General features: G+C 35.3%; 1 protein-coding gene across 13 annotated transcripts in view; it reads right to left on the bottom strand.

The window, feature by feature from the left end:
- Erbin (erbb2 interacting protein) overlaps positions 1-12678 on the bottom strand; it is a 102186-nt gene that overhangs the window by 65116 nt on the left and 24392 nt on the right. For 12 of the 13 annotated variants that reach the window (NM_001427815.1, XM_063282246.1, XM_063282245.1 and 9 more), the window contains 3 exons: positions 9510-9557; positions 6197-6394; positions 4519-4636 (listed from right to left, as the gene is read on the bottom strand). In NM_001427815.1, coding sequence (NP_001414744.1) covers positions 4519-4636; positions 6197-6385 — 307 coding nt within the window. In that variant the 5' untranslated portion in view covers positions 6386-6394; positions 9510-9557. Of the gene's footprint in view, positions 1-4518; positions 4637-6196; positions 6395-9509; positions 9558-12678 lie in introns of those variants that run through there. The other variant, XM_063282247.1, reaches the window with a different exon arrangement.

Consider the following 12678-nt stretch of genomic DNA (forward strand, 5'->3'; position numbering starts at 1 on the left):
GAGTTTTCCATCTATTATCCTCTGTATCTTTTTTTTTTTTTTTTTTTTTTGGTTCTTTTTTTCGGAGCTGGGGACCGAACCCAGAGCCTTGTCTCTGTATCTTTTATGGACTGTTCATAACGACCACATGTAGTAAGCTTTATATAGTTTGCATTTAGTAAATAAATGCGTATTTACATAAAGATATATTTTTACTTTAAAGTTTTCTCTTTTTTCTTCTCTCTCTCTCTCTCTCTCTCTCTCTCTCTCTGTGTGTGTGTGTGTGTGTGTGTGTGTGTGTGTGTGTAAATACTTAGTTACTGACTTTGCCAAAGTTAACTGTTACATGTAAATACAAGGTAAATATGATGATTCTAATTCATCCTAAAATAAAGCGGAGTAAGTCCTAAAGTTTATGAGAGCCAATACAAAGAATGTCTATATCTATACACTCATATTAGAACAAAGAGTGGTCTTTGAACTAGGGCAATGAAATATAATTACTGTGTACTGTCTACGTGTGCTGCTCTACTAATTTGGTAGAACTTGTTTCTAAAGATTTTTTTTCCAAGTGGTGAAAAGAAATACTTTAAAACTATCTCTTATTTAGTGCTTATTGAATGTTCTATTTTGGGATAGGGCATTAAAAATTATCCTCATTTGATTTATTCTTTTTTGTTAATTGTAAAATATTTGCTCATTTAAAAAATTTTAAGAGTTCACCTTTTCTTCTTCGCCATCTCTCTTTAAGCTTTAAAAATTTAAAATACTGCCTTCTGTGATAGGTACAGAGAGCTAAACAAAATTTCCTTAGCTGTTAATTCATTATTCAGGAATCTATGCCTCAGTAAAATATGGAAGGAAAAATCCTTCAAATGCAATTATTACCATTTTTTGTAACTTCAAAAAATGTCACACGAATTATTTATAGAAGTTCTATTTTTCAGCATAATAAAGACCCAATATAAATTTACAACAGCATATTTAACAATGAAAAGTTCAAAGCTTTCCTCCTACAATCAAAAACAAGAAAAGATCCCTATGTCACTATGTCTGTTCAGCATAGTATAGTCCTGCATCAAACGATGTTTTGGTCAACTGTCAAACACATAAGCATCAGTAATCAATTACCAAGGAGTTACAAAATGCCTGTTCTCAAATGCTATGGTAGGCTTCAGTGTCTGAGTACAACACGTTACTCACATCTATGTGGAGATATGCTGTAAACTAACCTGTGCTACCACTCAGAGAAAACTAGCCTGACAGCTACAAACAGCATATAATGCCAGGCCAATGTTACTGGTTTATACAGTTACTGTTTTATATACTGTTAGTCCTGTAAGAAAGCTTGTTATGATTTAGGCCTTAAATATTTCCACAGAGCTATATATTAAAAGTTCTATTGACAGCTTCTATGCTTGTTAGTAGAACCTTTAGATAGGGTAGGGTCAAGTAATTAGGGCACAGTTGAATGACATCAGTCTTCCTTTCTCTGTTTGCTTGCTGGCTGCCAAGGAATGTGTGGATTCCCAACACATGTTCCTCCTGCACTGTGCCACCACCATCCAAAAGTAATGAGACAAGAAACCATGTACATAAATCCCAAATTGTAGAACTGCCATCACTATAAATCTTTGATTCTTACAACAGTATTTTCTCAGGTATCTTGTGACAACAGTGAAAACCTTAGCACTGAACTTCTCCCCGCTTATTAAGAAAACATTTACTGTGTTATAATCCAAGTGGCATTCCCCATACTGTCCACTTTACAACTGCTTGATTAGATCAACCGCCATGGCAGATAACCTTAAGGGTGCAGTAGTGGCACTCATACCTCAGTGATATGGCCTCTCATTGGACCTGCTCTATAAGATAAAAGAAAGCCAGGGCTAGTCAGCCATGAATCTTGAAGGAGAACCTACACCTGCCACTTTAATAAACCAGCATGATCTCTAATTCCACTCTAAATATTTGTCTCCATGCCTATAGGTAAGTACAGTCCTCACTCCTCATCAAAAGAAGCCTTTCTTTGCAATGGAGACTACTATAGAAAAACCACAACTGATGAAAATGTAGAGAAAAGGGAATCATGTTGTGCCTGGTATCAACTTATATGCCTACAATACAACTCCTGAACTGAAAGTTCAGGGTTCATTGCAGAAGAGGGGGCAAAATGACTCTAAGAGCCAGAGGACTAACAGAGTTAACTAACAGAGATTCTGACTTCTAGAAATGTAAAAGAAGTTACACCCTCTGCCTAGGTAAGACCTGAACACCACCATCACCAATAAACATGCTAACATGAAAGGAGAAAAAAAAATCCTGTGAGACCTCAACCCCAGACAAAGAACTACAGGGGTCAAGTATGATGGCACAGGCCTTTGATCCCAGCACTTGGAAGACAGAGGCACATGGATCTCTGTGAGTTTGAGGCCAATCTGGTCTACATAGTCAATACCAGGACAGCCAGGGATATGTATAGAGACCGTGTCGCAACCCCCTAAAATACACACACAAATACGCATGCACTCATACATGTGCACTACAAACTGTTAAGAAATATGGAGAGTGGGAGAAATAATTTTCCCAAGGAAGGGCACCCAGATTGGTTACCCAATACTAAACAGTCAGCCCAGAAGTCATATATTTATATTTATGTAAGAACAATTAAGAAAAGGAGGCCATGAATTTGAGAGGGAAGGGTTATATGAGTAGGGCTGGAGGGAGAAAATTATATAATTATAATTTCAAAAAATAAAAAATGATTTTAAAAAGACCATATTTTATAATGCTCATTACAACAAAATTACCTGTGACGTATTTTTCAGAGGAAGTTGTAAATATATGGCCATTAAGCTACTTATAATAGTTGTACTAAGTCATAACTAGGACAGTCAGGCAACAAAATGAAAAGTATCCATATTAAAATGCAACATATAGGGCTGGAGAGGTGGCTCAGAGGTTAAGAGCACTGACTGCTCTTCCAGAGGTCCTGAGTTCAATTCCCAGCAACCACATGGTGACTCACAGCCACCTGTAATGGGATCCGATGCCCTTTTCTGGTGTGTCTGAAGACAGCTACATTGTACTCATATGAATAAAATAAATCTTTAAAAAAATGGAACATATAGAACTCAGTTACATGTCTGCATGATAAAAAGAATCTATCAAATTTTTTTCTTTGAAAGCACTCCCATTTGAGATAGCTAGCAAAAACCATAAGCATACTGAGAACAACAAAGCTCTGAAGAAACACCAGGATGACAAATGAATAGGAAGAATGACACCCATCACTCCAGATTAGAAGGAACAGAACTGTTAAAATGTCCTAACCATCGAGCATCCTGCTGATCCAATATACTAACAAAATTCTAAAGACATTTTTCACAAAAAAAAAAAAAAAGAAGGAAATAATCCTAAAAAAAAAAAATCACAAAAGACCCTTGGAGCAAAGAACAAAACCATGGACCTCATATAATTTAACTTCAAAATCTACTTGGAAGCTCTACTAATGAAAGAGTACGATGCTGGTATAACGAACAAAATGCCAATGGAACAGAAGAGAGGGCCAGAAACAAATCACATACGTATATGCAACTGATTTCAACAAAGGTACCAACAACATATCACAAGGAGAGGAGGGTCTCTTTAATGGGACTAGAGAAAGCAGATGTTTCTGAAGAGACAAAGGGTTCAAAGCATGAGACCAGGTAATTGTAAACCTACTTATTGGAAAGGAGAGGAAGCCCAGACAATGATTTTCTAAAACTAAACACCAAAAAGACAGATAACAAATACAAAAATAAACCAGTTATATACAACTAGAAAGTTGTGCACAACCAAACAAGCAATGGATAGAGTGAAAATAGTCATCTGAGCGGGAGAAAAATGTTTGCAAGCCACAGGACTTCTGAGGGAAAAGAGAGAAGAAACATCTGCACTCCTATACTCACCGCAGTATTATTTACAATAGCTAAGATGTGGGGTTAATCTAAGCTTCCATGAATAAATGAGTCAATAAAGAAAACATAGTTTACATGTAAAGTGAAATACTCTTCACTTTAAAAATGGAGACCTAGCCATAGGATGGAAGAACATCATGTTAAGTATAATAAATCAGGAAGAAGAGAATAAATATCCCATGATCCCCAACACTGACTATGAAAAGGCAAACTCACAGAAGCAGAGAATAAATAATAAATAATAAAACAATAGTCAGAAGAAGCAATTAAGGTGTTGATGCAGGAGAAATAAACCTGAGGGACCCAATACACAATGTGGACTGCAATCATGTATCTAAAATCTACTTATTTTCCAGCTGTTTTGAGGTATCATAAATTTTATATTTATAAATAAATTCTAAGCTAAGGATATGATGCTCAACTTTATTGTATTATAAAACTTTTGAAAGGAGAAAATATTTTTATATTTATGTAGAACAGATTCTATATGCTGCTAGTATATTGCAATCTGACTTTTGGAAAACAGAAATTCTACCAAAGAAATATGTCTCCAGGGACAAGAATTTCAAGGACTTACCATTTTTGCTGACATCCAGTTCCCTGAGATTAATCAGATTTGCAATGGAAGCTGGTAATGTTGTTAAATCATTGTCTGGCAAACTTAGTTTATGTAGAGACTGACAATTAAAAAGTTGCTAGGGGAAAAAGAGAAAAAGGATTCTGATTATCTTTCATATTTCTCTGAGTATTTCATGGACTAATTTTTAATGCAATAAATATTGTCCATATTAGAGATAAATGAGTTAGGCCTACATTAACACTGGGAAGGGGCTCACATTTTTCTGTCTAGGCTATTGTGGGTCTGAATAAACCTGAGTCCATTTGAATTACAAATTACATTAGAATGAGGCAGGAGGATTGCAATGAAGTTTGAAGCTTGCCTAGATCACAAAGTGAGATCTTGTCTCAATAAAGTTTTTAAAAATTTCATTACCTAGGACAGCAATGGCTTTCAAATACTTTTGAATACTATCATCCAGAATGTTCATAAACATATAAATATCAAAACAACTATTTCATGAAATAAGGCCTATATGCAACAAGCTGTAATATCTGTTATAATATAGTTAGGATTGCTAGATCAAATACAGGATACCCAATTAAATTTGAATTTCAGATAAACAATTTTTTAGTTTCAGTTGACCTATCCTACATACTGCATGCTTATACTATTTCTTTTTCATCAGAAGTTCTAAGTATCCTGTAATTTTGTTTTCTAAATCTCATAGTCCAAAGCACAGGGTTTCTTATCAGAATTCTGATAACACATATTAAATTGTTCATTGGTAACTGTGGTCAGTTGGTTTTGAAAACAAAGTCTCATTACACATATGATCCAGGCCATGGCAGAACTCACTGTAGAGGTCAGACTGGCCTTGAACTAGAGATCTTTCTTGCTTAGGTACCACCACGCCAACCTGCTTTCTAAGTCATCAATTACAAGTCTCCACTCACGGCTTCAAAAGGCATGGTGCTGTACACCTTCAATCACAAGCCTTGGAAAGCAAGGGCAGACCGATCTCAGAGAACTGAGGACAGTCTAGTCTACAAGGTAAGACCTTGTCTGCTATACAGAGGGTTACAGACTCTAATAAACAATTTAAAGCTATGCAACTTTTTCATACATAGGAAAACAAATACAGATAATAAGAGAAGAACATACTATAATAATAATAATAATAATAATAATAATAATAATAATAATAATAATGTAACAATCTGAGAAAGAAGTTCACAGCAGCAATCTTCCCCCTACCAGTTGTTACTAGACTTCAGAGATGCACTGTCTCCAAATCAATTCTATATCAAATGGAAGAAAGCAGAATCCCACCTCTAAAAAGTTACAGAACCATAAAACCATCATGTGGTAACTGAAATCACAATTAGCCCCAATTAACAATGAGTATAAGGGGCTTATAAAAATTATAAGACAGTAAAAGTTCAGTTTTCTTAGTCTAGTTAAATCTACTGGCTCCAGATTACATTTATACTGATTATCTATTTTAATTGTTATAAATAAAAATAAAATTACGTTATCTATACAAGTACTTAAATAAGTTGGACAAGGTTTAAAAATGCACATCATTTTGAATTGTGCTTACAATAAGACTAAACCAATAAATGGAAACAATATAAGAATGTAAACTTCTATGCACAGACATTATCTAATATAATTCTTGACATTATTAACATACCTTTGGAAGCTCTTCAATCTGATTAGCATCTAAATAGAGCTCCTCTAAAGTTTTTTCAAAGGTGAAAATCTCTTTGGGAACTTGTTCCAAGCTGCAATGAGAATAATCTAGAGTAGTGACTGTCTCCTCTTCCCCTCGTAGACAGCGACATGGTACCAACCGCACAAACAAACTTCGTTTTGTAGTCATTGTTAAATGCTGCAGCATGTACATAAAAACAAATCAGAATATATATAATGTAACAAACAACTTCTCCCACATATTACCATCCATAGAGCTCAATTCAACATACTACAGACCAACAAAACCCCATATACCCCCAATGGTGCCTACTAATATCTACATTTATATTAGCTACTGGACTTCAGATTAAACTCAGGCATTCCAGTCCTTTACAAAACAATCCAAGAACTTAACACTAAACAAAACACTCATATGTTTTTATAAAATCGTGTGTTGTGAAGTCTGCTTAGCTGTTAGAAACAGTGTAAGATTTCCCTCTAACTTCTAGCTCTAAGAGTTTTTTCTGTCTCTTAGTCAAGAACTAGACTATGTGCATTTCAGAAAAGGAAATGACTGTGCAGACATTTTCAGGTGTTCTTAACCATCTGTCAGAGGTCAACCACCACTTAACTTTCCTATGATTCTCCTACATGAAAATTCCTATCTACTGCAAGTATAATTTTGTTTTAATCAAATACTAGCTTATAGTTTTTGAAAGAGCTTGCAGGTTCTAAATGGTTTAAGATTACATGTGTGCAAACTCACTTAAAATACAGTCTCTCAGTTAAAAGGGAGAAAAATTCAGCTTTGAATTAATAAAAATTCACAAGGCAAATTTTATTAAAACTTGTGTATAAATTCTAAGTAGGCTGAAATTAAAGTAACTGAGAAATTACTTAAGGAAAAGAGAGCGGTCACCAATTGATTAGTCATTCTTTGTGCATGAATATGGTTCTTGCCTTAGGTACAAGAACAATACTTTTGAACAGCAATAAGCCAGAGTTAAAACCAGTAAGACCTCAGGCACAAAATATAAGAAAGTATCAAAAACTCAGTAAGAGAAATACTTTAAATACTCTAATTACTGAAAAAATCATTTATGAATAAAATGCCAATGTTCAAATAAAATATATATAATCAATACTGCTTTTCCTTGCCTCAGGATACAATGTGGCTCAGCAAGGCACTAAAGGTTCTACTTCCCACTTTCTGATGTATCAATGTGCAACTCTAGACGGGAAGGGCTGCCCAGTGCCACTGTTTCTACCCTGACTTTACTCAGTCATCAGGCACTATCCAGAAGTTCTTTGGATAAGATTTATAAATATTTTCTTTATCTTCATTACAATTTTCTAGAGAGAACCAGAGCTTCTTAACTAGAAACAACAGCCAGAAATAAAGATCTTTAACATAGTAGTTAGAGTTGCTTTTTTAGAACTATGCATACTCATAAAATATTTTTTTGAAAAAGCATGTAATATACATTTGAACTAGAGCCCCAAAATCTGTATCAACAGCTCTATTTATACACTACTTAAAGATTAAAAGGAAATCTAGTAGGCAAAGCATCAGGTGTTTTCATGTGCAGCTGAAGGCACAGCGCAGTGATAAAGTGCTTGCTTATTGACCATACACGGCTCGCACGGTTTAGAATTCCAGCATCACAGACCCAAGAAGTTTCCTTCTAAAATCTTTAGAGAGAGAGAGAGAGAGAGAGAGAGAGAGAGAGAGAGAAAGAAAGAAAAACAGAATTCTTACTAACAACTCTATGTTCGTAAAAATGTCCATTTTACCAACAGGATAAACAGCTCATTCAATAAGGAATGTAACTCATAAAAAGTTGTATACTAATGAGACAAATTTTTAAATCCCCAAAATAGATGTAAAATCCCTCATTTAAATGGATAGTTAGGCAATTTAAAAACCTGCTGCCTGTTGTCTAGTATGGTAGCCAGTAGACATACATGCTTAATATTACATTTAATATTAAGGTTAAATCAAATAAAATTTAAAATGCCATTTCCTTATTCCCTACTAGGGATACTAAAGTGGATCAAACAGTTACATAACATTCCCATCATTATAGAAAGTTCAATTTCATTGAATTACTACAGTGATTCAAACTACGATTCTCACATAGCATACATTAACAAACATGTCTGAACAAGTAACTTAACAATGTATAAGAACCTGGATGATATGGCTTTTTTTTTTTTTGTTTTTGTTCTGTTTTTCGGAGCTGGGGATCAAACCCAGGGCCTTGCAAGCGCTCTACCACTGAGCTAAATCCCCAACCTCATGATAGGGCTTTTTAAAAAGTGCATTTCCAAGAAACCATTCCAGATTTAGAAATGTAATGCTAAATGAGATGTTATTACCTCATGTATATAATCTGAAAGACAGTATATTTATTTTGGATATGATGTAGGAAATCTGAAGTACATAATAATTTATAAGGTAACTGTTAAATTGAAAATCTCTAGTGTTTGTTTTCACAGAGGAAACGGATACAAAATTATAACAGGAAATTAATCCAGAAAAGGAGTGCTAAATATGTGTGCTGTTCTAGAAAGCTCCATAGCAAGCACACTCAAACCAACACTTCTGTGGATGAAAGCTACAAAGAGTAATTCAAAGGTCAGATGAAATTCAGATTTTTCTTTTCTTACTGTCATTTTTTTGTTTGTTTGTTTGACAAGGTCTCATACTGCCCTAGGCTGGCCTCCTGGAGGCATGTGAGCCTCCTGACTCAGCCTCAAAAGTTAGTACTACAAGCCTGAGCCACCATCCCAGATTCCTAGTCCTCAAATTAAACTGAGTGGGCACAGAGCCAATGCAAAAATTGACCTGAATGCTATATAGGTCTGCAGATAGAATAGTATAGAATGAAAGCTGCTGATTTAAAAAAAGAATCAAAGGAACCTTAATCCTTGAGAGGAGGGAACACATGTACTACAAAGAGAAAGCTAAAGAGTAAAATTACTTAAAGCAAGATCTTCCCAAACATAATATTACAAAACAGTCAAATTGTTAGGCCGCTAATTAGAACTTTAGGAAAAGCTACTATAAAAGCCAGAGGTGATACTAGAGTTAAGAATCTTCTAATCATAAATGAAGAAAAATGGTCAACCCAGAAAAGGAACATAATAAACTGACAACTTTCTAACAAAAATTAAATCTAACCTTTTATCCCAGCCCTTGGGAGATAGATCTCTTTGAGGCCAGCCTGGTTTACATAGAAGTTTCAAGCAAAGCAAAGGGCTAGATAAGTTAAATAAAACAAAACAAAAAAGATATTAAATCTACTTACCACTGAGTTGAATTAATCTCCCTGATGTTTCTTAATTGAGCCAACATTCTATGAAAAGAAAAAAAAATAAAAATATATCTTCATTAACAGCGCTTCTAATTCCTAATTTATAACACAATTGTTTACATTTATTGTCTTCATTTATTCTTCCTGTTGTGTTTTTAAAAATAATTTTTTTTTTAATTTATGTGTGTATGCATGCCAGTAGAGGTCCAGAGGGAGTCAGATCCCTCTGGGTTACAGACAATGTGTGAGCCACCCAATGTGGGCACTGAGGCATGAACGCACATCCTCTAGAGCAGCACTAAGAACTTTGCCACAAGCCATCTCTGTAGTCCCCACTGCTAACCCAGCCTCACATGCTTTGTCCTGCCATTTCTGCACACATACCACATCCGTTACTGAAGGGGTGTGCCAGTCTCCTTTGCTTGTTGACGCTTTGTATATCACCCTCTCAAAAACACAGACCTCAGTCTTCTTTTACACACCTAAATCTGCTCAAACCTACTCCAGTGATAGCTTAATCTAGCCAGAACAAAGAATTTTTAAAGTTTTTATCATACATAATAAAACTATAAATATTTGAAGACAGATGTTTAACCTGACTTAAAGATTATACAGTTTATCTATATCAAAAATTTATATTATTCCATTAACATATACAACTGGATGTTTTAAGGTACTGGTCAAAATTTTTAATTGAAAAATTTCAAAACTACACAGATGCAATATTAAGTATGATAAGCAAATGCATTCTTTGGTTGGGTTCCAACTTGTCCCCCAAACTGGCTGAAGGCAGGGCATGTTTAAAGACAGGTGTTTTGACACATCAACTGGAAGAAAAGAGAGGAGTAATGCAAGGATAATGCAAATCCCAATAACAGGAACGACATCTTATCAAAGTCTTCAATCTGCTGTAACAGAACGTCAAACCTGCTGAGAAAAACACAAAAGGCTCCTGTAAAGCTCTATCTAGAGGATGAAAGAGGAGCTTTTATCCACTGCTCTTCTCAGTGGGAGACAGGAGCAGAGCTGTTTCTGTGGGCATTAAGTCTTCCTCACTACCATGACCTCCTTGCTTTCCATCTAGAAGGCCTCCCACAGCTAAGAAGTCAAAAAAAGGGCAAAAAAAGGAAGACTGCCTGAGACTGTAAGTCCAGTCTCAGGTGAGCCTCAATTCTCATAGTGCCAATTACTATGACTGGAGGCTAAAAATCAAAGATGAGCTAAGAGTAGAGAATACAGTCCACAAGCCATGCCAACTATACTAACATGAGTCATTTACTAAACTCAAACTTGCATATCTAACTCTCTACCAAATGTTCCATTTAATAAAGGTACTAAGACTGCTAGGAGAGAAAGTACCCTGAACAGCTTAGATGTTCAGGAGAGAGAAGCAGGAAGAACTCAGGCTTAAGAGCTGTCTGGGTTACAAAACAAGTACGGGGTCTGGATGTAAGTTAACAGCACTGTCTAAAGTGAATGAATGAATGAATGAATGAATGAATGATCCAAGGACACAGCTTAGAGCACTTGCCTAGAATGTGTGAAGTCTTACATTAATTGCCAGTGCTACTGGAAAGAAAAAAGGGAGGGGAAGGAAGAATCAAAGAGAAGGAAAGAGGAGAGGAAAGAATAAAAGTAATGAATGATTCTGGTTTAGATAGGAGAATATAAACACTAAGAGTAGAAGTGGGATTCTGAAGAGAGTCAGGAGGAAAAGCACTTGCTGCGAAAGCATGAGGACATGAGTTGCGATTCTAGCATCCATGTTAGAAGCCAGGTGGACATGCACACCTTAACACTAGCGCTGAGGGAGGTGGGAACAGGAGGGCCACTGGGGCTTGCTGGCCACCACCTCCGTCCAAACTCAGATGAAGACCAGTCTCAAGGAAATGAGTAAGGCAGAAAATGATAGAAAACACACCTTCCTCTGGTCTCCAGAACAACCCTCCTTCCCACGTCACCCACACAAGGACACACACCATGCTCACAAAAATAGAGGACAGAGAGAAAGGCCAGGAATGTACCTAAGCAGTAGAATGCTTACTCTAGCACTCCCAACACACACAAGCACACAAAGACTTCTGAGGGTGTGAGTGCAAGAAGGGGTAGCATGAATCTTACGGAGTGTGAGCCAGCTTACCATTCCTTGCAAGGTCAAAATGTAGACAATTTCTCAGAACACTCAACAAACACAAAACATACAGAAGAAATGAGAATGGGTATTCATTAGTACAGAGAAAAAAATTTAAATTGCTAGATTCAAACAGTAGTTTGAAAATATGAATAGCTTTTTATAAAAATGTAACATTAAATCTCATTTTCTAATTCATTATTATAAATTCAATATAACTTTGATACTGTATCTTTCAAAGTTAGCATAAATTACTATTTTAACATGCAGACTCAAGAATGCTTCAAAAGAGTCTGAGGATGACAAGTTGAAGGCCAATCAGGATTATTCAAAGAGACTTTTTATTAAAAAAAAAATTTTTTTTCAGAAAATCCTAAATTCAGCCTGGCCTAGTACATATCCCAGCTCTCAAGAGAAACAACCAAAAGTATCATTTGAGGTCAGATGTCCTACATCATAAGACAACAACAGTAAAGTCTAACTAAGGAACGCCAAGATGAATGAACTATTAAACTATTACCTATAGATCTCAAAAGGAGATAAAAAAGAAAAGTGAATTTTCTCCCTAAATATCAAATAACATCTACATAAACAAAAATGCACATTCATTCTTGACAAAAATTTTACTACATTACAAACAAAACTATCTCCTCAGTTAAACTAATTTAACCATCAAATATCACTTCCAAGAATAAAACAAACACTAGAGACATTCTTGATAATTTAAAGAATATTATTACTACAAGAAAGTTGAAAAGACACCCCACAGAACTGGAGTATAGCTTTAAACCATCTATATGACGGTGAACTTGTAACTATATTATAAAGAACTCTTAAAATTCAACAAATTGAAGTCACAAGATGGGCAGAGAGATATATTTCTATTAATAAACTATTTGAAGCATGAGACCCTGGGTTTAATCCTCAACACAACATAAACTGAGCATGGTGGTAACACATCCCTGTGATACTCAGAAGTAGAAATAGGAAGATTATAAATTCAAATTAATCCTTGGCTATATAAGGATATTG

This window comes from Rattus norvegicus, chromosome 2 (genome assembly GCF_036323735.1).
Source record: "Rattus norvegicus strain BN/NHsdMcwi chromosome 2, GRCr8, whole genome shotgun sequence".
Taxonomy (NCBI): Eukaryota; Metazoa; Chordata; class Mammalia; order Rodentia; family Muridae; genus Rattus; species Rattus norvegicus.